Raw genomic sequence first — 26,764 nt, 5'->3', positions numbered from 1 at the left:
GCTGACGAGGCTAGTTGACGTTAGAGACACCTGCACATTCTCTCTCTCTCTTTCTATTTTTCATTCTCAGTTTATAGATTCTCCCTCTTTCTTTCTCTCCCTCTCTCCATATGTCTTTCCATCTCTGTGTCCATAGGTTATCTTGTTCACCTTATCGCCACAGTTACGTCACAGTAGGGAACAAACACTTCCACACACACACACACATTTCTTCCCCCCCCCCCCCCCCCCGACGTCTCTGAGTGCCCAGATAAAGCAGGTATCGGTGCTGGAGCCAGTCTGGCTAATGTTCCTCTTCCTGTCTGAGGTTAAAAACAACACCAACCTTCTCCCTGGCCCTTGCCTCCAACACAATGGGTGGATGCCTGGCTGCTGAGCTATGGGAAACCACCTAGGACTACAGGAGAGTGTTATACAGTACAGTCCTGAACACCAGACTCATGTACAGTAGAGTCCTGTATAGTAGAGTCCTGAACATTAGCTTCCTGGAAAGTACAGGATACAGTACAGTACTGTTGTGTCTTTCACAGTAGTAGTACTGCAGTGTACAGTTCTGAACACCAGACTCCTGTACAGTACTTTACAGTAGATGGTTGTTCAGGAGAGTCCTATAGAGTAACGTACAGTCCAGTCCTTTCCAGCATGCATCATTACAGCTCTGATGAACCAGAACTCTACCCCAGAGAGCTGTCCTGTAACCCCGGGCGACAGGCTACACAGGCCCTGTGGACGAGGCCAGGTGTTCAGATGGTAAACCTATCGAGTTCCTCTGGGAGCAACAGGATGATGGATCAGTGTGTTGTTTGGCTGGGCCTCCCTCCCTCCCAGTCTGTCTGCCTGTCCCCTCGTCCAGGTGGACGATCCAAGAGGTTTTACAGAGAGGGAGGGAGAGCAACAGAGAGCGAGAGAGCGAGAAAGAGAGGGGGGAGGGAGGGAGAGTGACAGCGAGAAGAAGAGAGGGACAGAGAGAGGGAGAAAGGCAGAAAGAGAGAGGCAGAGAGATGGAGACCGAGAGAAAGCCTGTCGACGAACACTGAGACTCAGTGAGATTGAAGAGTCTAATTGTTGTGTTTCACGGTGTGAATTATAGACCGCGAATGTGTCGTCCCGGTGAGTGACTCATCCCTCTCTCTCCTTCATTCTTCTACGCTCATCTCTTTCTTCTCTACCCTTTTTTTCTTCAGATCTGTATGCATACACTCATCCTACTCTCCTCTCTTCTCTCTCTTCCAGTCCTGTTCCCGACTCTAATCCCTCTCGTGTCCTTCTCTCTCCTCCAGTCTTGTGTCCGATGCTGTGCAAGAACGGGGGCGTGTGCATCCAGAAGGACCGCTGTCTGTGCCCGCCCACCTTCACTGGCAAGTTCTGTCACATCCCCATCACTTCCTCCTCCTCAACCAATGACATTGAGAAGCCGCCGTCCAGCCCCGCCGTGCTGTCCAATGGGGAGTTTCTGACCCAGTCGGAGTACATCCTCCCCCTTGGCAGCCATCCAATCGGGCAGAACCTGACCAGGAGCCAGAGCCAGTCTGGAGGTGAGGTGGGAGGGGCTTTGGAGGGGTGAAGCAAAGGGAGAGGGGGTGGATTGGGTTGGATTAGGACTGGGGTGGGAGGTGATTGGACAATGGGGAGGGGAGGGAACTCATGAACTGAAACAGCTTTTTTTTTTATCTCCGTCCGAAATATAATTGCATGCTTGCGTTATGAAAAGCAACAACAACAAAAATGCATCCCAGCTGACAGCCCTTCCTGGAGAGAAGGAGGATGTGTGCATGGAAACTATTAGTCTTCAGTAGCTACCTTCCCACTTTCACTCACCAAAATGTAAAGCCTCTTCTGCTGCGGTCCTTTCAGCTAAGGATGATTCTTCATGCTAGAGTATATTACATTATGATGGGGTCATCCATCCCGCGGTAACCGCGGCAACGCAATGACCTCATCCTCGTTGGTGTTTATCTACGGTCTATAAAGGCCCGATGACATCACTGTGGGCGGTGTTCTCTCTGGGGGGGGGGGGGTGGGTTGGGGTTGGGGGGGGTAATGACAGTTGAAATCAAAACAGCATGCCGAGCTCACACTAACAAATGAAATATCAGAGTTGATTATGCTCTTGAGGGGAGGAGGAGAGGATGTGGAGAGGGCTTACGCAATACTCTTCAGTATAAAGGTATTGTGGACTTGGCTCCTGTCTGTCAAGCACATTGTCTGCCTCTTGAATCCAACTTTGGGTGCGGTGCACACACACCCCCGGTAGTCACCCACCTCTTGGCGGGGGCTTGCTCCCCTGGGAGGCCAAGACTTGTTGACATAGACAAGGGGCCTCTGCTCTCCCCATGACAACCTCAAACATTTAGCATCACAAGGGAAGTTTGATGGACATCAATCACAGTCTCGTTCCAGGACACCGTGGGACCTGCGGAACGCGATGAGGTCATAATGAGGTCACTTCCCCTGTCCCAGCTCTCTCATGGAGGAATGCTGTTTTCGACTCCTTCGAACTTTACTGCGTCTGTTTCATGTGCGCACCTCCTTACGTCACCATAATGCTGGGCTTTTTGAATAGTCAAAACAGGCAGACAAAGTGCACCTCTGGCTCCGATTGCCAGGACCCAGGACAGACAAGGGGGTCATTACATGTCAGGCAGCCAGGCGAGTCTAATTAGGCTAGGTGAAGGCTCTTAAAAAAGAACCTTGTAAATTTCACATTGAGGGTAGACAAGCAATAAATAAACCCATGAATACTTCTGTGTTGTGCGTGTCTTTGTTAGCGTGTGTCTTTGTTAGCATGTGTGTGTGTGTGTGTGTGTGTGTGTGTGTGTGTGTGTGTGTGTGTGTGTGTGTGTGAGACCCCCTGGGAACTAGATGTGCTGGTTAATGAGTACAGGCACTGTGTTCGTCGGTTCTGTTAGAGTCCAGAAGTCTGTGTTCCCTCTCCGGGCTGGCCTCTGTTTGTCTAACCTCTGTGAATGACACAGTGTCTGTGAGGAGTTAAGCCACAGAGTCTAGTAAAATCGACAGCAACATTACAACACAAAAAAGCCTTTAACCCTGGTGTGGTGTTCATATTAGTATTACTCATCCAATGTTCACTGGTCCATTTGTACCTGACTGGGGTAGAGTTTGCGGGAAAAAAGTAATATTTCTTACATTGTACTGAAGTAATTTATCGAATAATGTGATTGTCTAATGGACCCGAAATACATACATAATGTTTACATGTTGTGCACTGAATGAAAATGTGTTCTATTACATGTCCTTCCCAGAAATGAGCCAAGGCCAGTAAGTCTTAGGTTGAAAATTAAATGTATAATTTATTTTAGTAAACATTACAAATGGTCCCACAAACCCAAACACTACACCAGGGTTAAACTAAACCTTTCACCTTTATACTGTTTCCAGACTTATAAAACATACTGAAAAACTGTGAGTCAGTAACATTTTGGTGTTCTGCTCTACTGGGCTGAGCTTACAAATGCAACACACACAGAGAGACACACAGAGACACACACACACTGTCTCCTATGGGTCACGTTCTGGATGACTGCAAAGTGTAGACAGTTCTGTGACATTCTCTGACCCGTTCTTGCCCTCCCTGATGTTCCACCACACATGCACACACACATGCACACAGCTCCGCAGAATACAGTGATATGAAACCTATAGTATCACCCAGAGGCCTGTAGCCAATGAGCTGCAATGCAACACTAACTGATTATCTCTCCTCTCTTATCCGTCTCTAAACATAAACAGTGGAGCAGGATAGACATGACTCAGGCTGACTGCTGTAGTTTCTCTGTGGAACAGAAACTTGCCAATGGTTCCCTCAGGTCTCTTGACCAGGGATGACGGCCATGAATAATCAAGGAAACTGCATAGCACAATATCCCCTCTTTTCCTGATCAAATGTTCTTAGAGACAAGGCTGGAAATCTCACTTCACTTACTTATTAATGAGCTTTCCCAACAAGAATTGTATTTTTGAGTTCCAGTTTTGTGTTCCAGTTAAGGGGTCTAGCACAGTAACAGCCAGTCAAACATGAATCTACTTAAGAACGCGATAGACGCTAACATCAATCCGATTTTTAACTGTGATTGCTAACGCTCCGACATGCTATGCTAACCCCTCCACAGCTCCTGTGTCCGGCTCATCCATGGTAAAGGTGCGTGTTCAGCACCCTGCCGAGGCCTCAGTGAAGATACACCAGGTCTTGAAGGTGGGCTACGGCCCCAATGGCAGGGAGCACTCAGAGACCGTCACCTGGTCTTCCGGACCCTCGGGGTCGAGAACCAGCGTCGTGCAGGGAGAGAGGTCCGAGGCGGAGCCGCCATCTCGGGTCCAGTCTGCCAAGGTCCAGTCCCAGCCTCCTAAGGTCCAAGCCCAAACCCTGAGGGGAGAGAGAACCTACACAGAAGCTTCTGGGTTCAAGTACTGCTTCAGAGAGGTCCGCAATGGACAGGTGAGAGACCCTGCAGGGCAGGTCCCTTTCAGGAATAGCTATCTATAGGATTGGACTGATTCTATTCTGCCTCTGCAATTCCAAGATTTCATGTTATTCTGTTGCTTTTTCTGATTTCATGTAGGAATGTGTGTTAAGATGTTTGCGTTTCTCTCCTCCCCCATTTCAGTGCAGCTCCCCCCTCCCTGGACTCAGGAGCCAAGACATCTGCTGTCGGGGGCTAGGCAAGGCCTGGGGTATCAACGAGTGTGTTCTCTGTCCCCCTAATGCAGGTAAACCAAACACACACACGCACACACACATACAGTACACATTATCGCCTGTCCCCAATTTTCTTGGTTTCCCAGGTTCTGCTGTAGTTGTTGTTCAAACGGTAATGCGTTTTCAACTACATGTACATCTTTGGCCTTTTTGAGGAAGAAAATATTCATTCACAAACAGAGTAGTTTTATGCTATTTCTTCACTATGTTTCTGGACAGACATAGCCTCGAGGAAGCAGTGGATTTCCTTACAAAACATCCCGCCACATAACCAAGTTCAGTCAGAATTCATAATCTGGAGGACTGTAATATGACCTCATCATTGCTGGTTGGCGTAGATAATGTTGCCCGTGTGTTACACTCCAGCCGTGACTAACAGGACAGGAATGTATGTTTTGGCCGTATTAGTTCATAAGCTTGCTTCCAAGAGTGTATCAACAGTGTGTTGAAAAGTGAGATCAGTGAGCTAATGTTCTTTTTAAAACCCCTTTTATCACCCATATACCCAGTGTAACATGAATGCAAACAGGCCTGCATGCCAGTCCTGTTTGGAAACGGTTGGCTATTGCTGGGCAGACATGCAGCATTCTAACAGAGGAAGTTTGCCTTCGATTACGACACACCACATGCTCTACATGGAAAAACAAATGACTAAATACACACATTGTTCAAAGTTGTATCTAGAACATGTATGAAAGGAATGAGCTTCATTAATCAGACTCGTTTTGTAGGCTATAGCTCCATCGGAATGAGGTTTGGAAAGAAAGACAGAAAACACACTGTAGCCTTATTGGAGCTGTTGATAAACAGATTCATGAAGATATTCGGAAAGAATGTGTCGTTTTTTGAACCCTTGAAGCGCTATCTAACTCTCGTTGCAGTGAAGGAGGGTTCTACACTTTTGGGGTATTCTGGTTACAAAGAAAATAGCGCTTGTCCAGAGCTCTGGAGGCTGATCAGAGACTTTTGAAACACAGAAACCTTTCTCCTCTCCTAACCACTTTGTTGGAACAGAATCCTTTCACCCAGAAGGGGCCTATGGTTAAAGCCTCTCCTCTCCGAGACAATGGGGAGGTTGAGAAGAGAAATGTCTCCCTGGACTGTTTAATGTACTCCATATAAAGCTTAGATGTATGGTTTGACAGGATCTTAGTGAAGAAGCATGAATTGTTGTTAGGAGTGCACAGACTTTATGATATTCTGACAGGTATGCTTGCTTGATTATATTCCTCATCGATGATATGATCAAATTGCAATAATTTCTATTATATATTAATAATTGTATTTGTTTTTAGGAAGTTGGGTGAATAACAGCTGTCCAACAGGGTTTGAGAGGATCAATGGCACTCAGTGTGTTGGTGAGTTGCACAAGTGCATGTTAGCAAATGGAATAGCTAGCTATAACCCCAGTCCGATCAGCTAGCTATCTACCACATAGTGACACAAACATTTCATTAAGCATCAGCTTCTGAAGAAGATATTATTTTTTTTTCAGTATTCGCCCAGGTATCTATCACATAAGTGTTGGGTAAAGAATGAAAACAAATATTCAAACCACTGGCAGAATATGAGTGCCAGGGCTGTAGGACTATAGCCAAAGGCTAATGTAGCATGCTCATTTTATTGAGCTGGTGGTACTGAATGTCACGGTAGCAAAGTAGCATTGCAAAGCGGTGTCACAGGTTGTTATCTGTGGTAGCACTGTGGTATGCTAATGCTATCAGACCAGCTTATTAATCACCCTGACCAGGTCAGACAGATGGGATAACACTCACATGAGAAAATACTTCAGGAGTCTGGAAAAAACCTACTGTCTAGCAAAGAGTTGGATTAGCTATATCAGGTGGCAATTTGGTTCAACCTAACGCTCAAGGATTTAATTCAACAAAAAAATATGTATAAAAGATTAAGCAAATCTGGGGATCGGGAATCAAAGGATCTGATCTTTTTTTTTTCTCATGTCAGTACAGAATCTTCAAAATTGTACCTCAGATCTATGACACGCCAAAATAAGTGCAAACCACTTCACGTCAAGCTGACAAGTCAAGCTGACAAGTCACACTGTTGTGGATTGTTAGCCTGGGAGAGCATCCATGGCTCCAGGCTTCTCTTAGCCAATGCAGTCAGGGCCTGGCCAGAGAGACTGGAGTTGTGTAACCAGACTGGGGAGAAGTTTACCAGAGAGAGAAGTAACAACAACAGACTGTTGCATCACTTCTCCCTCTCTCCATACTTCTAAAGAGTTGCATTTCTCTGGTTGTAGTACTCTGTCCAGTATTTTGCCAAACATTATGTTTAGGGTTCATGTAAATACGTAGAGATTTGAGTCTAGTGTGGATGGGTTTTATGGAGTAGTATCTAGTCAGAATGTGATCTAGAAAGGGATAATGTCCTCATGTAGTGTGGATTGGTAGAAGTATTGGATGTGACTTTGTCAATCAGGTTAAGAAGGCCTGTATAAAAGCTAGAAAATGTAGAGTGGATAAGACCTATAAATGAGTTGTGGTTCATGGAGAGTGTACTTCACAGCGCGGACATGACCCTTGGTGTCTCCCTCTGGCGATGTTTAGATGTGAATGAGTGTTTGCAGCCGGGCTTCTGTGAGAACGGGAACTGTGTCAACACTAGGGGCAGCCACAGTTGTGTCTGCAAGACGGGGTTCATTCTGGACGCCTTGCACAGCATCTGCATCTGTAAGTACCTCTGAGGAGGGGCGGTGGAAGGGGTGATGGAAGGGGTGGTGGGGCGCCTCTGGGCTGGCTGCTGAAACACCCCCCTCATCCTTGCCCTCCATGTGGAATGAAACAGGAATAATGCCAGGCCGAGGTCTCCGAACGAAACCCTCTGACCTGCTTATTCTAACCGGCATTGACCTGGACTGTGCTTGTGGATGCTGGTGTGATGCTGGTTTTGGTCTGCAGCTGTCCTCCTCTCTTCCTCTCCGGGCTGGAGACGTGATGGGGTTGCGTGGGCGTCTCTTCAGAGACGGGGTCGCTTGCTGCTTCTCTCTGTGGGTCTCTCAGACGTCTGCTGGCTGTCTTTCGTCCGGGCCTTGGCTCTAGATCCCCGCACGATCCTCACTCTAATGCTGTCTGCATTGTTGGAAGCATTGTGTGTGTGTGTGTGTGTGTATGCGTGTGTGTGTCCGCCTGTCTGTTTTGTGCATCGTTGAGTCTAAACGGGCCTTTTTAAATCATGTGTTCCTGAAAGGTTCATGGGGGTTTCTCTCTCTCTCTCTCTCTCTCTCTCTCTCTCTCTCTCTCTCTCTCTCTCTCTCTCTAAGCTGTTCTCCGCCTCTAATATTCTGTCAATGTTGGAGAGTTATTGGTTGCAACAATATTATGAAGTAATAATAAGTTACGACAATATGTATGTATAACTATCCCTTTAAACTCTCAGCGATCTTCAAGGGTAAGTACATCCCCCTGGCTGGTTGTTGTGAGAGCATTGTGGATTACAGTGGACCATGTCTCCATGATCTGTGTCTGCAGAATGCGGTGCAGCCTGAGCATGTGTTTGGGTCTGCTGCATGCTGGGACCGCTGTCTTCCCTGCTTGTCCCGCCTTCATGACTTGTTGCTGTGCGTCTCCGTCTGCCCGCTCTGACACTCTCATTCTCTGGCTTCCTGCTGTATTCACTCTGTTCCCTCTTCTTCCCCACCCTCCTATCTGTCTCCTGAATCCCTGACCCCTCCGCTCCCCCTACCCCCACCCTCCACCCAGCCCAGAACGTGATCTCGGAGGTGAAGGGTCAGTGCTACCGCGTGTTGGATTCTGGCCGGGGCCCTGGTTCTTGCTCCCTGCACATCCTGAAGAACATCACCAAGCAGATCTGCTGCTGCAGCCGCGTGGGCAAGGCCTGGGGCCAGGACTGTGAACGCTGCCCCTACTTTGGATCAGGTCTGAAGCTAATGTTCTCATAACGCTTAGTCTGTCCAGGGAGAAGTGCTTGGTGTGTTAGAACTTTACAACCATGGGCTCCAGTGACCCTGGGTTTGGTGCTAGTTCTGGTGCTTTGAGCAATTAAGTAAATACAACAACTAAATACAATATCATATATGCTACACCTTATGTGCTGTGTCATCTTATAAGTCAACCTCTGACCCCAGTGTCCTCCTCTGTGGTCCCCCCCCCCCCCCCCGTAGTGGGTTTCAAAGAGATCTGTCCAGCGGGACCGGGCTACCACTACTCTGCCTCGGCCATCCAGTTCAACCAGCGCGTGGCAGAGCAGCACGGCACAGGAGGGCCCCCTGTGGTGCCCTCTGGAGGGGGCTCTGCCACCCCGCAGCAACCTGCAAGTGGTGGCCAGGCTAGGCCATTACAGCCTGCAAGTACCGGCTCCAACCAGCATGCAAGTGGTGGCCACACCAGGGCGCAACAACCTGCAAGTGGCGGCCAGAGTAGGACACAACAGCCTGCAAGTACCGGCTCCAACCAGCCTGGAAGTGTCGGCCAGGCTAGGCCGTTACAGCCTGCAAGTACCGGCTCCAACCAGCCTGTCAGCTCTGGCTCTACCAGAACACAACACCCAACCGGTAGTGGTTCAGCTTCCACACCAACCAGGCCCCAACATCCATCCAGCACAGGCTCACAGACCACTCCACTGCGGCCTCTGCAGCCATCTAGCAGAGGTCTTCCCCCCCTGCAAACTAGGCCCCAGGCTCCAGCCGGCACAGGGTCCCAGCCCACCCAGATCAAGCCTGGTAATGGCGGTTCTCTCCTCCTAGAAACCAGCCCTGCACAACCATCCAGCAGTGGGTTACCCTCTCCTCCAACCAGGCCTCAGCAACCCTCCAGGACCAGCCTGCTCCAGCCCCAGCAACCCCTCAGCAGAGGCTCTCTGACCCCGAGCAAGCCTCCACTCCCTGCCTCCTCCTCCACAGCCAGACCTGCCAGAGTAACAGGTGAGTCTGAATCCGCTTTATTGGCCAAGTATGTACACATACAAGGAATTTGGCTCCGGTTTACAATACAGGTTTGCACAGCCCTGCAGTATGTGGTTCAACTTCAGACCTCTAACTTCTTGATCCATGTTGGTGTTTCAGCTCGTCCTCCCACCCAGACCCACCGTCCTTCAGGGGACCGGCGACCTGTTTCTCCTGTCACACAAAGACCAGACGTACCTAGGCCAGGTACACCTCAACCAAACACTAAATCATTACCCACACCCCAACCAGACATACCCAAGCCAGCTACACTTAAACTAACAATAACCAAATCAAATTTTATTTATTTAGCCTTTTTTACAAGCAATGTGACAGAGGGTTTCAAAGACTCAAACTTGCCAAGTCTGAACTACCAAGTACGCAAGTCCAAACTAGTAGTTTGAACTTTCAAGTAGTCCTAAACTCAAAAGAAACCACCACTTGGATATTCCAACATGAAAATACAAAAGCTGATGTCAGTTTTCCCCTCTGGTGACTTCCACTGCCGACTAGCGGCCCCAGTCTGACAGAGCTCCCTGGACCCAGCCTCCACACACCTGTCTGGGAACAAAGGCCTTCAGTGTAATCAATGTCAACACTCTCTCAGCAGCAGTGCTCAGATGGAGCATTGTTCTCCCTGCGTTAGATCAGCCTCTCTTTAATGTGACAGGAAATGGCAGCCAAAGGTCACAGGTCAAACAGAATGGTATAATGAGGTCTGAGAAATTGGGGGTAAATGGCGGTTGAGTTTTACAGGGTTTTGATCTCCATCTTCAAAGGTGTCAGATGGTTCTTCTGGCACGGTCTCTTGTCATGACTCCATATTTCTCTCCCTCTGTCTCTCTTGCTTACTTTCTCCCTGTCTTACTTTTGCTGTGAACTCTTTCTCTGTCTCTCTCCTGTCTCTCTCTCTAGCTGTATTACTGTGGCCGTCACTGAGGTTAACACACACACCTCAACTCCTCTGTCTCCTCCTTTTCTCTCTCTCACACACACACACACAACATTAAATCCTTCCCTGACAGGGTGACATGGCGTGGAAGATAAAGAAAGGTTCTCTGTTCTTCCCTCTACTTTTCTGTTTATCTTTTCCTCTCTCTCAATCTTTCTCTCACTACCTCTCTCTCTAACTTCCTCGCTCTCTCTCTCCATCTAAGATGCAGCCAGATGGGTAGAGACCACAGTACAAAGCCAAGTCTGTACTTCCTGTCCTGCAGCTGGTCTAAACCGGGCAAAGCGCTCTGCCTCGGCCTGCCAGTCCTCATGATGCCTGTGTGCTCGTGGGGGCGGAGCTGGACGGCCATCCAGCTTCTATCATTTCAAGCGGTTGCCAGATTTAGACTGGAACCTGGAATTTAACACTTCTCACTGTGCGGAGCTTTGAGTTTGTTTAATAACAGGGCGGCTTTGCCCTCTCCCCTCGAAACCGCCCTGATAAGGTTGTGAGAAATATGTGAGCAGCTGGCCTCGGAGGAGGCTGTGCCAGGCATTAGGGATGCTAGCTGTATGTATTACTGCTGCTCTCCATAGCACACAGAGGGCAGCTTAGTCTGAAGACCTGATACTCACACGCACAAGACACACATGAAGACGCATGAACCAACAATTCCAGTACGTACACATGAAAACATTCCACCCACAGACTGTACATTTGTGAACTGTGGGAAGAGCTTAATGTGTTGTTTTCTCTGTGTGTGTGTGTGTGGTGTGGTGTGGTGTGTGTGCACTGGTGTATGTCTGTCTGTGTGTGTGTGTCTGTGTTTGTGTGTGCCCCAGTGCGGGGTGTGTGCGAGACCAGGTCTCAGGTGTGTGGGCGCGGGCGTTGTGTGGACCAGCTTGGAGGCAGACACATCTGTGTTTGTGATGAGGGTTACCAGCCCTCTGCCCTGCAGACGTACTGCCAAGGTGAGGCCCACAGGGGATCCAACCAGGGTCACTCTCACATCTAACCAAGCATTTACAATAGTCCGTTTGACAGCGTGGTTCCCCAACACTCCTAGGTTTAATAAGTCCTACTGAAAATAGTAACTAACTAAAGAAACTCCACTGTTTCATCCTGTAAATATTCTTTCTCTCTCTCCTCCCTCCCTCTTCCCTCTCTCCCAGACGTAGACGAGTGCAGGAGATCCCCCCCTCCCTGTGGAGGCGGAAGGTGCCAGAACACTGAGGGGAGCTACAGGTGCATCTGTCCCGCAGGGTACAACTCTGATCCACAGGGCACTAGCTGTAGTGGTGAGTACACACACACACACATACACACATGGCCATACACACGCGAACACGCGCAGACACGCATACAGATGCACGCACATACCTGCGAAGGTATGGAAAACTGTTATAAATACCAAGCGTTATGTTAAGTTTGCCACTTTGTCTTATGATTCCGTATTCATGGATACAATGACAGACATGCAGGATGAGACATGAGACTGTGTTCTTGTCCCCCAGACGTGGATGAATGTCAGCAGGCTCCTAGCCCCTGCCCCAACGGTCGCTGTGACAACACACCTGGGAGCTTCAAGTGTGTGTGTCGCCCTGGATACAAGCTGGAGGGCAATGCCTGCACAGGTGAGACAACCTCCCTGATCCAACCAACTACGGAACAGACTAGCAAACTGTCTAGATTCATCTCTCTCTCACACACCCTATCTCTCTCTCTCCCTCTCTCTCCCTCTCTCTCTTTCTTTCTCTCACTCTCTCTATTTTTCTCCCTCCCTCCTAGATGTGGATGAGTGTGAGGATCCTCTCAGGTGTCCAGGTCAGGAGTGTGTTAACTCTGCAGGCTCGTACAGGTGTTTGTCCTGCCAGCCAGGCTTTGGCCTGCTCAACGGGCAATGTTCAGGTGTGGACACACATACCTCCTCACACACCCTTAACCAATGAACCAGGCTTCTTGATTGGGTAAGAACCCATCTTACCCAATCAGAGTAAGAACCCATCCACTGGTTAGTGGTCAAGAGCTCTGACCACATGTCCATGCCCTCCCCTTTACTTCAAAAAAAACCCTCAAACATGTACGTTTTCTGACAGGATGTGTTGTCTGTCACAGATATAGACGAGTGTCGTCAGAGCCCCTGTGCCAACGGCCGCTGTGAGAACACACCTGGGAGTTTTAAGTGTGTGTGTCGGACCGGGTACAAACTGCAGGGGAACACCTGCACAGGTAAGAGCTGTGTGGTAGGAGTGGTTACCATTACACCGGCATTATGGTCTTGTGCGGTGCATATGTGTATAACATAGCTAATGTCATTCTTTCTTTGTCTCCCACTCTCCCCCCTATTTCTTTCTCCGTCTCTCTCTCTCTCTCTCTCTCTCTCTCTCTCTCTCTCTCTCTCTCTCTCTCGCTCTCTCTCTGTCTCTCTGCCTCTCTGTCTCTCTCTCTCTCTCTCTCTCTCTCGCTCTCTCTCTGTCTCTCTGCCTCTCTGTCTCTCTCTCTCTCCCTCCCCCTCTCTCTCTCTCCCCCTCCCTCCCTCCCTCCTAGATGTGGATGAGTGTGAGGATCCTCTCAGGTGTCCAGGTCAGGAGTGTGTTAACTCTGCAGGCTCGTACAGGTGTTTGTCCTGCCAGCCAGGCTTTGGCCTGCTCAACGGGCAATGTTCAGGTGTGGACACACAGAGTACATCTGTCATATTGTTGTTCATCATGAATATTCATGAATACAAATAATCAAATGAATCAATACAGTGACTATGTTGTATGAAATGGATGTGTAATCATGTTTCTTTGCATGAATCTTCTTTATTTATGTCTTTGCTATGCTTGTACAGATATAGACGAGTGTCGTCAGAGCCCCTGTGCCAACGGCCGCTGTGAGAACACACCTGGGAGTTTTAAGTGTGTGTGTCGGACCGGGTACAAACTGCAGGGGAACACCTGCACAGGTAAGACTGAAGAATCACAACATGCATCCACTGAGCTAAAAATATATTCTACGTATTTAAAGTATACTTATAAAGTAGAAAGGCAAAAATTCTTACATATATTAAAGTTATCAGTAAGTATGTGTACATACACAACCAGCACATGTTAAGGACACTTCCAATTGTGTAGAAAATATGTATATTTGGGAAATGTATTAAGCTCCTATTTAATACATTAAAATTCAATTAGCATGTAACATCTTTCTCACTTTCCTAGTGTATCTCTGTCTCCCCTCCCTGCTGTGTCTCATTCCTTCCACAGATGTGGATGAGTGCCTGGAGCCGTCCCAGTGCCCAGGACAGACCTGCGTCAACTCTCAGGGCTCGTACAGGTGTGTGTCCTGCAAGCCTGGCTTCCAGCTCACACACAGACAGTGCACAGGTGAGCCTGCAGCCTCGGCTGTTGTTCTGTCCTCTCCTCAAGGGACAAAACTGTAAATAAATAATTGCTCAGGGGGCGAAGGAGGAAGCTTGAGGTACACCACATAGAATTTCAGACTTTCATTTAAAACACTACCCTGAGTATACATATGCAGTTCTCTGTCACCGACAAAATACTGTACATTAACCGTATAGGTCCATGAATCCAACACGATATTATCCAAACTGTTGTGCTTGCTTCCAAATCCTAATTTGTTGGATGTTCCTCGATCTGTATTTCCACCAGACGTAGATGAGTGTTCCCAGACTCCCTCTCCGTGTGCCAACGGTCGCTGTGAGAACCTCCCAGGGAGCTACACGTGCGCGTGTCAGACTGGCTACAGCCTGCAAGACAACACCTGCAAGGGTACGAGCTCCCTCACAACGTCATTAAGCTCGAAGACAACGGAGTCCAAATACAATGACTAGTATTGAAAAGGAAATGGTTGTTTTCTACCATGTTCTGGTCGGCTAATGTTGTCTGGTTTGTTTTTGATCCTAGACGTGGATGAATGTGGGAACGCCCTGCAGTGTCCGGGCCAGGAGTGCGTCAACTCTCAGGGCTCCTTCACGTGTGTGGCCTGTAAGTCTGGCTTCCAGCTCACAGACGGACAGTGTTCAGGTGAGGAGGAGCGCTGCTTCACAGTGTCTTTCCACACGCCACTGATGGAGACCTGCTCAAGGGTGCCTCTGTGTGGTTACATTCACTGAACCATAATAAAGCGTTCCTTCGTGACTATAAGGATATCGGTCTTCTCTGTGTTACATGGTGGTTTGATTGTGTTTTTGGATGTAGCAATAATAAAATATCTGTTTTGTGCAGATGTTGATGAGTGTGGACAGAAGCCCTGTACTAACGGCCGCTGTGAGAACACACCTGGCAGTTTCAAGTGTGTGTGTCGGACAGGCTTCATACTGCAAGACACCAACTGCACGGGTATCGAAACACCAAACACATCCCTCATCCCATCGCTCATCCCATCCCACCTCCTCTCTTCCTTCTCTCTCTCCTCATCCCATGCCCCTTTTCCCATCTTTGGTTCCTCATTCCATCTTGCATCCCATCCCTCTCTCCCCTCTCTCTCCCCTCATCCCATCCCTCTCTCCCCTCTCTCTCCCCTCATCCCATCCCTCTCTCCCCTCTCTCTCCCATCATCCCATCCCTCTCTAACATCCCTCTCTCCCCTCTCTCTGGTGCAGACATAGATGAGTGTGCTGAGCCGTCCCAGTGCCCGGGGCAGGAGTGTGTGAACTCGGGGGGCTCATACAGGTGTGTCCCCTGCAGGGCTGGACACAGTGTGAGGGCTGGGGTGTGCTCAGGTAAGCCTGGAGGGACATCTGAACAGCAGATACATGAATCTGCTTTTCTACACACGACTCCCTCCCTCTCTTTCTCCTCCTGCCTTCCCTCCCTCCCCCTCTTTCTCCTCCTGCCTTCCCTCCCTCCCTCTCTTTCTCCTCCTGCCTTCCCTCCCTCCCCCTCTTTCTCCTCTGCTTTTCTACACACGACTCCCTCCCTCTCTTTCTCCTCCTGCCTTCCCTCCCTCCCCCTCTTTCTCCTCCTGCCTTCCCTCCCTCCCTCTCTTTCTCCTCCTGCCTTCCCTCCCTCCCCCTCTTTCTCCTCCTGCATTCCCTCCCTCCCCCTCTTTCTCCTCCTGCATTCCCTCCCCCTCTTTCTCCTCCTGCCTTCCCTCCCTCCCTCTTGTGTATGTTCTTTCTCTCCCCCTCTCCCTCCTCTCCCCCGGTCGACCTCCCTCCCTTCTCTCCATCCCACAGTCTTCCATCGTGTCCATCTCTGTCTCCCTGCACTTTCTTCACCTCTGCACCTCTCCATCGCCCTCTCTCCACTCCCTCCCTCCCCCTCTCCTCTCCTGCCCAGCTGCCCTCCCCTCCCCCCTTCCTGTCTTCCTCCCCCTGTCTGAGCAGACGGCACTGGCCGTCTGGCCCCCATATGTAGCAGGACCAGCCCCAGCCTTCAACAGCATGTTTGGTTACAATTATCATCTCCCCTTTAGAATACTTACTTCAATCAGAGTCATCAAAGAGCATCCAGATCCCCCCACCCCCCCCCCCCCCCCCGGCATTCTCGTCCACCCACCTCCGCCACATCTGCCTCCCAGCCCCCCTGCCCCCCTCCCTCCCCTAGCTGAATGTCTCCCCCTTCTCCTCCTCCCTCCCCCCTGCTCTTCTCTCCCCTGCTCTCCTCCTCTCCTCCCTGCCCTCCCCTCCACCCCCCTTCCTCCCCTCCCGTGCAGAGTCATCTGCCCTCTCCAACCTTGCCTTTCATCACAAAGCAGGAATGCAGTGTTTGCAGACCCCTCCTTCCCACCACACACACATACACCCTCACACGCACACAAACACACGCGCACACACACCTACCCTGACAAACACACACGTTCCTGTGTTCTGTCCCCAGATGTAGATGAGTGTGAGCAGGCCCAGGCGTGCTCTTCGGACAGGGTGTGTGTGAACACGGACGGATCGTACCGCTGCGACTGCCAGCCGGGGTACAGGACCACCGGGCCGGGACGACACTGCCGAGGTCACACACACACACACACTTGCATGCACTCACACACACACACACACACCTGCATGCACTCATACACATCAATGGCTTGTAACTACAGATCAGCAGTCATTACTTCTTCACACACAAACATCTAAACACACACCCAAACACACACACCAGTGGCTTGGAAGTGGAGATCAGCGTTCCCTGCTTCCCACACACACACTGTAACCCAGCATGCTGTGTCTGTCTCTCCGCAGACATCAACGAGTGTCTGGAGGGCTCCTTCTGCTTCCCGCAGGGCGAGTGTGTGAACGTGCTGGGCTCCTACAGCTGTATGTGTGCCCAGGGTTACACCACCTCCGCTAACGGCACCACCTGTCAGGGTGAGGACGGGCTCAGACACACACACACAGACAAGATCATCACACACACACACACACACAGGTGTACAAGAAATGACACACACACACACATACATGCATACATACATACATATACAAGATAATGACCCACACACACACAAATGGATACAAGAGAATGCTAACAGGCTATCCAGCTGAGTTCAGCTTGAAGCAGGGACACACTTACACATTGGGAGCGGGGGTGTAGTTCTGCCGTGCTGTGCTGATGTAGCGGGATGTTGATGTGCGTGGTCAGATGTGGACGAGTGTGCCAGGCCAGACGTGTGCCAGGACGGCCGCTGTGTTAACACCGAGGGCTCCTTCCTGTGCCGGTGCCAAGCTGGCTTCACCACCAGCCCAGAGAGCAACGCCTGCCTGGGTACGCCAGCACGCAGCACACACACACACTCACACACACACAGGATGAAGATTGTCTGCATGTGTCAGCACTCCCTTAATATAGTGCCAAGCCAAGTGTTTTCTCCTACTGAATACACAGCTGACCTGTGTGTGTGTGTGTGTGTGTGTGTTTATCCTCAGACGTGGATGAGTGTGTGGACTCGGGCGGCGCAGTGTGTGGCTCACAGCGATGTGACAACACCATTGGCTCGTACCGCTGCGTGACATCCTGTGAGCCCGGGTACCGTGCCACACGCACCGGCGAGTGTGTCGGTGAGTCTCCGCATCACTTCCTGTCCCCCCTTGGTCTCCCCCCACCTCCACCCCCCTCCCCCCACCCCAACCAAGGCATACCCACCCCATTATAAACAATAGACACTAGTATCTAATTAAACTCTGTTAACTAGAATGCAGTCTTCGCTGGATGGGATTGGCTTCTGTCTGAGTTTGACTGCTTTGCTGTGTGCAATGCTAACATGCAGCACAGTGGACTGCTAGGCCCTGGCCATGGTTGTGAGTGTCAGGCAGGTGGAACACAGATGTGAGACTCAAAATGGCGGGGGGGGGGGGGGCACAGTACTGTCGTCATGGCAGCTGAGTTTGATTGATGTGAGGCGGGAGGAGATCAGATGCTTGAGACAGCAGTGCAGTCCTGCCAGGAGAGACATCTGTACAGCACACACACACACACACACACACACATATATATATATATATAAAACACACACACACACACAGATATACACATACACACACATATACACATACACACATATACACAAAAACACAAACAGATACACATACACACAGACTCTTAATATACACAAGGACAAACACACATATATCGTACATACTAACATACACAGAGACATACAGTATCTTATCATCTCCTATCCTCTTCTCTCTACCCGCCTCTTCTATACTCTCCTATCCTATCTCCTGTTATATAACCTCCCTCTCCCCCTCTCTCTCTCCCTCTCTCTCTCTCTCTCTCTCTCTCTCTCTCTCTCTCTCTCTCTCTCTCTCTCTCTCTCTCTCTCTCTCCCTCTCCATCTACCTCTCTCACTCTACCTCTCTCTCACTCTACCTCTCTCTCCCTCTACCTCTCTCTCACTCTACCTCTCTCTCACTCTACCTCTACCTCTCTCTCTCAGATATAAACGAGTGTGCTAATGAGACAGTGTGTGGGGAGCATGCCTTCTGCCAGAACCTGATTGGAACCTTCCAGTGTGTGTGTGACCGAGGCTACACCTCCAGCAGCGATGGGAAGGCCTGCTTGGGTTTGTCTCCCACACACGCTCCCTCCCTCACACACACACACACACACACATGCTCCCTCCCTCCCTCACACACACCCACACACATGCTCCCTCACACACACACACACACACACACACACACACACGCTCCCTCCCTCACACACACACACACACACACATGCTCCCTCCCTCCCTCACACACACACACACACATGCTCCCTCACACACACACACACACACACACGCGCTCCCTCCCTCACACACACACACACACACACACGCTCCCTCCCTCACACACACACACACACATGCTCCCTCCCTCCCTCACACACACACACACACACATGCTCCCTCCCTCACACACACACACACACACACGCTCCCTCCCTCACACACACACACACACACACACACACGCTCCCTCCCTCACACACAAACACACACACACACACACACGCTCCCTCCCTCACACACACACACACACACGCTCCCTCCCTCACACACACACACACACGCTCCCTCCCTCACACACACACACACACACACGCTCCCTCCCTCACACACACACACACACGCTCCCTCCCTCACACACACACACACACGCTCCCTCCCTCACACACACACACACACGCTCCCTCCCTCACACACACACACACACGCTCCCTCCCTCACACACACACACACACACGCTCCCTCCCTCACACACACACACACACACACGCTCCCTCCCTCACACACACACACACACACACGCTTCCTCCCTCACACACACACACACACACGCTCCCTCCCTCCCTCACACACACACACACACACGCTCCCTCCCTCACACACACACACACACACACATGCTCCCTCACACCCACACACACATATACGCATGCTCAAACACCAACACACAAACTGGACATGCTCGTAGACACACACACGCCTACATGCAAACACAGACACACATACCCGCTACTTATCACTCTCTCATTCTCAAGCGCTCTCCTCTACCCCCGCCCCCTCTCTCCCCTCAGATGAGGACGAGTGTGAGACCATGCAGGGGGTGTGTGGCGCGGCTCGCTGCGAGAACGTGGACGGCTCCTTCATGTGCGAGTGTCCGGAGGGGGCGGAGTTTGACACGCGGTCAGGCCAATGTGTCACCAGGCCCCTCCCAGGTATCATCCTACCTCACCTGTAGTCACGATTCTGGAAATGAATTCATTACTCATTACAATGCAGGTCAATCGTATTTTCTCATACGAAACATGTTAATGTCTCCCATTCCCAAGCAGTTATGTTAGCATCGATATCCTTCATGTATTTCCTGTGCTTTAACAGGTGGCTTGACAGAAAACTCTGCGTGTTGCTGCCCCCTACTGCTCAATAGTGGACACTACAATCAGACACACTCCACCTCCTCACCTTCTTCCCCTCTTCTGCTCTCTCACAGGACGACCCACGTTTACCGGCTCCTCGTCCTCCTCGTCCGCCTCCCTGCCCCGCCAGCCTGGACGAGGGGCGGAGGCGGGCTCACTAGCGCCCCCGCGGCCGGGCGAGGTCAGGGAGTGTTACTACAACGTGGCAGACGAGGGCTCCTGCAGCCGGCTGAGCCTCAACACCACCCAGCAGGAGTGCTGCTGCACCCTGGGACAGGGCTGGGGCCTGGGCTGCCAGTTCCACCCCTGCCCTCCGCTGGGCACTGGTATGGAGAACACACACACACACGTAAAACATGTACACATGCAGTATACAGTATACATACAAACACACAATCATGTGCAAACACACATCAACACACACGCTTGACCTGAATGCTGTTTCTTATACACTCACACACACAAGGCTGGAGGCTAGACTGCGAACATTCTAACTTGTTGTCTTTGTTCTGTGCAGCGGAGCACTTGTCGCTGTGCCCCAGTGGACAGGGGTACTTGACAACTGGACCTGGGGCTTTCAGCTACAGAGGTAACACACACACACACATGTTCACACACTAACACAAGTTCACACACACACACACACAAACTCACAATCTAAGATGCTGGGGCTCTCTTCCAGACGTTGACGAGTGTAAGCTGTTCCACCCGGAGGTGTGCAAGAGCGGGGTGTGTGTGAACAACATCCCGGGGTACTCCTGCTACTGCCCCAGTGGCTACTTCTACGACACCACCCTGCTGGAGTGTGTAGGTCAGTGACACCTGGCCTCTACTGACGCAGGGGGGGGTGGGTTGGGGGTGGGGTGTAGGGAGGTGGGGCAAGGGACCGTGCTCCTCACGGATCTCTCGTCACAGAAGGGTTTAGGAAGCTGGAACGACGATTTTGTGTAAATTAGGAGTGTAAATTTGATGTCACCCTTTTTTCTGTGTCATTTATTTCTACTTCACTCTCACTCCCCCTCTTTCTTTCTCTCTCTCCCTCCCCCCCCCTCCCTCCCTCCCTCCCCCCTCCCCCCCCCCTCCCTGTAGATACTAATGAGTGTGAGGAGGAGGAGAGCTGTCCAGGAGGGATCTGTGTGAACACGGTGGGCTCCTACTTCTGTACCTGTGAGCCCCCCCTGGTGTTGGACGACTCACAGCGCAACTGTGTCAACACCACCGGCCTGACTGTCGGTAATAACACACACACGCTTGCACACGCACGCACCCACAATCACCCAGACACTCACACTTCTTCTCATGTTTAACATCGATTTCTCTTTGACTCTCTCCCCCTCTCTCCCTTTCCCTCCCTCCGTCTGTCCATCTATCCCTCTATCTCTCCCTCCCTCCCTCCCCCTCCAGATGAGAACCTGTCGTTCTGTTGGCAGCACGTGACAGCGGACCTGGTGTGTCAGAGCCCCCTGCTGGGGGGTCAGGTGACCTTCACCGAGTGCTGCTGTCTGTACGGGGAGGGCTGGGGTCTGCAGTGTGCCCTCTGCCCCGCTAGAGACTCTGGTGGGGGTCCTGTCTCTCTCACACACACATGGACACACACACATATGAACACGTGCACACACTCATACACACACACACACATTTGCATGTATGCACACACACATCAATACAAACCACAAGCTCAGACTCTCAATCGATAAAATACATTCCTGTCCAATCAACAATGCTGCCATTGTGTTCGATTAAAAAAATGTTTTCATGAAAATTGATCGGTGCTTATTCTTCTTGCCTGCCCCCAACCCCCTTTCCCCTACCTCCAGAGGACTTCGAGGGCCTGTGCAACATGTTGAGGCCCCCACCCTTTGCCCCCCCCTTTCCTGACCGCTACGGCCCCGACTTAGGACCGAGACTGGGGCCAGGACCGGGGCTGGGGCCAGGACCGGGGCTGGGGCCGAGGCTGGGACCAGGAGGGGGCTACCCTTACGGCCCGGACACCTTCCCAGAGCCCCTCCCTGGAAGACCGGACTTCCTGCCCCCTGGGCCGGACTATGACGACTACTCCCCACCAGGGGGCGGTGGAGTAGGCTTCAGAGAGAGGCCTCCTGGGTCATACGACTCCTACAGCGGCCCCGAGGGGCCCTTCAGACGGCCAGCCTACCTGTAAGAGACAACCCTAACCCTTAACCCTAACCCTGCCTCTGAGAGACAACTCACACCTAGCCCTGGCCTAACCCTACCTGTAAGAGACAGCCTTAACTTTTTCTCTGTCCACCTCCCCCACCTCCCTCCCTCCAGACCCGAGGGTTACTATGACGGAGGGGACTACGGCTCCCCAGACTCCGCCCCCAGACCCCCGTACCGCGTGGCCGACCCTCGGTCGGAGCGGGCCTTTGGGGCGCGGCCCCCCCCCCCCCATCCCCGAGGGCCTGCCCCTCAGCCTGGCCCCCCTCCCCGGGGGCCCACGCTACGAGGACGAGGAGGAGGAGGAGCCCTGGAGACCTGGACCCCCTTTCTCCGAGAGGCGTCCGGGGGGGGAGGGGCCTCGCAGGGCCTATGAGAGTAAGTTCTCCTCTTCCAGAGGACCATCCATCAGTCCTTTGGGATATTCACACTGTACCGTACGTGTGACTTTGTTAACCACTCCTGTGGGAACCAGGAATCCTCCCAAGGATGGTAAATTAAGAAAACACAAACCTCCTCCCCCTTCTTCCTCCTCCTCCTTTGCCAACCACCCCCCCTCTCCGACCCCCCCCCCCCCCCACGCAGGGCACTACGAGCCGTACGCGGGGCTGAGCAGCGAGGACTGTGGCATCGTGCGGGGCTGTGAGAACGGCAGGTGCATCCGGGTGGCCGAGGGCTTCACCTGCGACTGCTACGAGGGCTACCGGCTGGACATGACCTCCATGACCTGCACAGGTACGCCCAGGGGGTCAGGTCAGGGTTACCTGACACTTGTATAAGAAGAGGTACATTGGACTCCCCCCCTTTCACAGCTTCCTAGTGGTCTATCGTGGATCCTGTAAAAAGTGTATACTTATCCTATGTGATGTAGACATTCTTATGAACAATATACTGTATGTAATAATGAAAATTCAATTCATGGGGAGGCGTAAGGGGCACACATAGTTCATGTGACAAAGTGCTTTGTGTCTAGGAACTGCAGGTTCCGATGAGGCTGTCACTTGTACAAATATGTGGGACTAATTGATTTCACTCTCTCCTTCCATCCATCCATCCCTCCATCCTTCCAGACATAAACGAGTGTGAGTCGCAGCAGACAGGGCCTGTGTGTGTGAACGCACGCTGTGTGAACACAGAGGGATCCTTCCGCTGTGTCTGTCGCCGAGGCCACATCATGTCCCGCAGGCCCAACCACTGTGTGGCAGCCTAACTCAGACTATCTACTTTTAGTCTCATCATCCTAACATCATTTGGCCTACCATTCCCTGTTTTGGTCCAGTTAAACCTAGCATTGCCAAGGCTAGTCAAAACATGGCCGTGTTCAGTTTTGATTAATATTACTAGGTTGAGGATGAAGGGTGTGTCTCAATAGTCGACGGTTTCCTCACTTTACTTCTACCTGCACCTATTATTTGGACGCTGTACTGGACCTCCTTACCTTGAGGAGAGGAGGAGAGGAGGCCTCTAAAAACAATTGAGACTCAGCCTCTTTCTACAGTGACTGAATTGCCTCGTGTCGTCAGCTCCCTCTGCTGGTCACTCCAGGCCATGGCAGACACCAAACGAGACCCTGCTGGTCTGATCGTTACATAGAGATGCAAACTGACAGGCAGGAGTCATGGAAGTCATTATGGAAATACAGTTACACTAAACTCAGTATGGTTGTGTTTTAATGTCAACACACCCAATAAGAAGCACAACAAGAACACAATCCTAAATAGCTTATAGAAATTCCGGTATCTTCTATGCTGACATTTGTTTTGTGTTTTTTTCTTTGTAAGCCGTGTATATTTGCCTTTTTATAAACCAATTTTGCCTTTGCAGTTTGTCTCCAGAAGTCAAGGTAAGACACAGACCTCTGACCCAGGACAGGGCCCAGATTTGGTGGCTGTTTCGTTTCCTGCTGTCCAGATATGGTTGTCTAGGAGGTGTGGTTAGAACCTACACTGAGTAAAGGTGGTGTTAACACGCAGGGTTAGGGTTAGGGTTAGAACACCAAGCAGGATCCTAACACTGAAGCCAACTGCTCTGTTTGTTTTTGCGTGTCTTCCTTCCTGCATCTCTGCCTTTTAGTGGATCTTGAAGACACACTCGTGTTTTTTATTGATCCTTAGTCCAAATCTTTAGTAATTTATGGTTTGTTAACTTACTCTATTATGGAAATATGAAATGTGATTTGCAGAAAGGATGCTGTGAATCACCGACTGGTCTGTTTGTTGCTTTTTGTGACCTATGTCACCAGTTTGGATGAAGCTTTGAATAGGACTGAATGTACTTTTGAACTAAATGTAAAATGGTTCCCTTTGTATTCACAGTTTCTAATGTTGTTGTTTGGTGACCTATGTACAGAATTATCTACTTTCGACTAAACACTTTTTTAACGAATGACATCTGTTTCAGCAAGTAGAATATTCCCTGTCATTGTTGATACTTTACTTTCTGACCTAGTTTACATGCTGGAACAGACAGCCTTTTCTCTTTCTCAGCACCTAAATGTGTACAGGACCTTGTATGTATGTATAACACTATGCACTGTATTTGTCTAAAGATGTAGCTGTTGTTTTAGATCACAATGTAGTGTCAATGTTTCAATTTAGTATCAGCATTTGTTCATTTTTTTCGTTATTTCTCTCAGTGATTTTTATCTGTTGTTCATGGAGGAAAAAAAACATTGGAAAATATATTTGCACACATTCTTATCAGAGTTATCTTTGTGTTATTTCTAGGCACCTAGTACAACTTCCTGTAGGCCTGCTCTGTCATTTGTGTTATTTATTTATGAAATCCTGTTCATATTTTGACCACTAACAATGTTGCATACTTGTGCAACTACAGTTAGTTTAGAATTGCCTCAGAAATGACTCAGAACTAGCTTAGCCGGTGCTAGCATTAGCTTAGCATCTTTAGAATATCTGTGTTAGTCCAGTCATCTTGGCTAAGCCTTCCCCACTCACATGCTCCCTGTCCTGGATCTAACTCATCCTCTACCTGGCTGTCCTAAAGCTCAGAGTGTTTATAAGGCTCCACTGCTAAGCCCTTTTATAGGCCAATCCTCCACTCACACCACTAAGCTGATTAAACAGCTTCACTTCGTTCTCAGCCCATTGTGGCGGATTGCAGGAGATAGCGGAATATCAGATTCATCTGGTGTACTCTCTCTCTCTCTCTTTCCCACTCTTTGTCTCTTTCTTTCTCTTTGTCTCTCCCCCCCCCCTTCTCTCCCTCTTTATCTATCTATCTACGTTTCTTGTTTTTCTGCCTGTTTATGTGTCAACAAGGCTGGTCATGTTTTCCACTATCCTGCTCTATTTCTGGCTTCTGTTGTAAGATCACCTCACATGGTGTGCAGTCGAGGAACAGTCCAGCATCTCCTGCTAATGACTCCTTTACAGTAAGCAGCTGGAGAGGATGGGCGGGGGGACACACCGCAGTGTCGTCAAGCCTTCTAGTTACTGAGGGTCCCAAGTAACATTCATCCACCCCCCCCCCTCTCTCCTGGAACAGGTGTCAATCATTCACCTACTGGCCCCAATGACCTCAGGTGAACAGGATCTGCTCAGCACTGTGTGTGTGTGTGTGTGTGTGTGTGTGTGTGTGTGTGTGTGTGTGTGTGTGTGTGTGTGCGTGTGTGTGTGTGTGCGTGTGTGTGTGTGTGTGTGTGTGTGAGTGTGTGTGTGTCCTAATGTGGATGTTGGTTTGAATATGTTTCTGGTATTTGAGTGTGTTGTGTGTGTCCAAATGTGGATGTTTGTACATGTTGAAGGTCTTTTAGTGTGTGTGTGCATCCTGGTGGGGATGTTTGTTTTGGGGTTGCATGTTGCATGTTGCTGATGTGGTGTTTCTGGGATTAGGGTTGAAGAGGGTTGAGTCCTGTCAGGAGCTGGCCTAGACACTAATCCCACCCATCACCTTCCTAACTGGCCTAGAACTAGGCCAACACCCGCCCTTAATCTAACCAGCCAAATCTAACATCAGGGGTTGGTCACAGCTGGGAGGAAGTTTTCTTTGAAGACTTTAGGTACACTTGATTTGAGTCACGTTAGGCTATTCCTGCCTGCACTGCCTTCAGAATATCCTCCTGAAACCCAGATGAAAAGCTTCTAAATGTTTACATTTTACATTACATAAGCGTTTGACTAATAAACCTTATCTAAGAAAATAACTGTGGCATTAAACTGACAGAACTGTGCCACTGTTTATATGAAAACCAAATCACTGAGCAGTTTAACAAGAAAATGATCTCGACATAATAATCTTACTGAAAGACATAAAATGGCATTCCCCTTTAACACAAAACATATCTCCATTCAAGATAATAATATTGCCTTTTTTTGTACATTACGACAGAACAGTAAAAGAGTTAGTTATAAACCATACTGCAAAAGAACAATATAACTTCTGCAAATCAATAGAACTTTGTTCTCCTAATCCAAGTGATGGTAATTCAGGCCAGTAAGGACTCACACCGCTGCTAATAGAGCAGGTGATGTTGGAGCTCCACATGCGAGGATAAGGAGCATCACCTGAGTCAGGGAGGGAACGTTCCTCTGGAGGGCCAGGATGTAGGTCTGTAGGTCTCCCAGCTGACTACCTGGCTCCCCCTCTTATGAAACAAGATGGGGAGATTGGAGTGAGTGCGTGTGGCCTCTCTCTGGCTAGTGTGT

The 26,764-nt window shown here is 50.1% G+C and overlaps 1 protein-coding gene across 2 annotated transcripts in view; it reads left to right on the top strand.

Moving 5' to 3' along the window:
• LOC134028668 (latent-transforming growth factor beta-binding protein 4) overlaps nt 1-22,822 on the top strand; it is a 43,254-nt gene extending 20,432 nt beyond the window's left edge. The window contains exons 6-39 of one of the 2 annotated variants that reach the window (XM_062472337.1): nt 1,281-1,535; nt 4,131-4,456; nt 4,626-4,728; nt 6,013-6,075; nt 7,288-7,410; nt 8,440-8,616; nt 8,862-9,620; nt 9,762-9,848; nt 11,418-11,546; nt 11,748-11,873; nt 12,090-12,209; nt 12,364-12,483; nt 12,691-12,804; nt 13,123-13,242; nt 13,409-13,522; nt 13,824-13,943; nt 14,229-14,348; nt 14,484-14,603; nt 14,805-14,918; nt 15,182-15,301; nt 16,401-16,526; nt 16,757-16,882; nt 17,157-17,279; nt 17,441-17,572; nt 18,454-18,579; nt 19,581-19,721; nt 19,997-20,248; nt 20,440-20,511; nt 20,605-20,733; nt 21,012-21,155; nt 21,327-21,479; nt 21,740-22,079; nt 22,215-22,478; nt 22,686-22,822. In XM_062472337.1, coding sequence (XP_062328321.1) covers nt 1,281-1,535; nt 4,131-4,456; nt 4,626-4,728; nt 6,013-6,075; nt 7,288-7,410; nt 8,440-8,616; nt 8,862-9,620; nt 9,762-9,848; nt 11,418-11,546; nt 11,748-11,873; nt 12,090-12,209; nt 12,364-12,483; nt 12,691-12,804; nt 13,123-13,242; nt 13,409-13,522; nt 13,824-13,943; nt 14,229-14,348; nt 14,484-14,603; nt 14,805-14,918; nt 15,182-15,301; nt 16,401-16,526; nt 16,757-16,882; nt 17,157-17,279; nt 17,441-17,572; nt 18,454-18,579; nt 19,581-19,721; nt 19,997-20,248; nt 20,440-20,511; nt 20,605-20,733; nt 21,012-21,155; nt 21,327-21,479; nt 21,740-22,079; nt 22,215-22,476 — 5,456 coding nt within the window. In that variant the 3' untranslated portion in view covers nt 22,477-22,478; nt 22,686-22,822. The remainder of the gene's footprint in view (nt 1-1,280; nt 1,536-4,130; nt 4,457-4,625; nt 4,729-6,012; nt 6,076-7,287; nt 7,411-8,439; nt 8,617-8,861; nt 9,621-9,761; nt 9,849-11,417; nt 11,547-11,747; nt 11,874-12,089; nt 12,210-12,363; nt 12,484-12,690; nt 12,805-13,122; nt 13,243-13,408; nt 13,523-13,823; nt 13,944-14,228; nt 14,349-14,483; nt 14,604-14,804; nt 14,919-15,181; nt 15,302-16,400; nt 16,527-16,756; nt 16,883-17,156; nt 17,280-17,440; nt 17,573-18,453; nt 18,580-19,580; nt 19,722-19,996; nt 20,249-20,439; nt 20,512-20,604; nt 20,734-21,011; nt 21,156-21,326; nt 21,480-21,739; nt 22,080-22,214; nt 22,479-22,685) is intronic. The other variant, XM_062472338.1, reaches the window with a different exon arrangement.
• The last annotated feature ends 3,942 nt before the right edge of the window (nt 22,823-26,764 follow it).

Source organism: Osmerus eperlanus, chromosome 11, assembly GCF_963692335.1.
Source record: "Osmerus eperlanus chromosome 11, fOsmEpe2.1, whole genome shotgun sequence".
Classification (NCBI taxonomy): domain Eukaryota; kingdom Metazoa; phylum Chordata; class Actinopteri; order Osmeriformes; family Osmeridae; genus Osmerus; species Osmerus eperlanus.
This window is presented reverse-complemented; position numbering and strand designations above follow the sequence as displayed.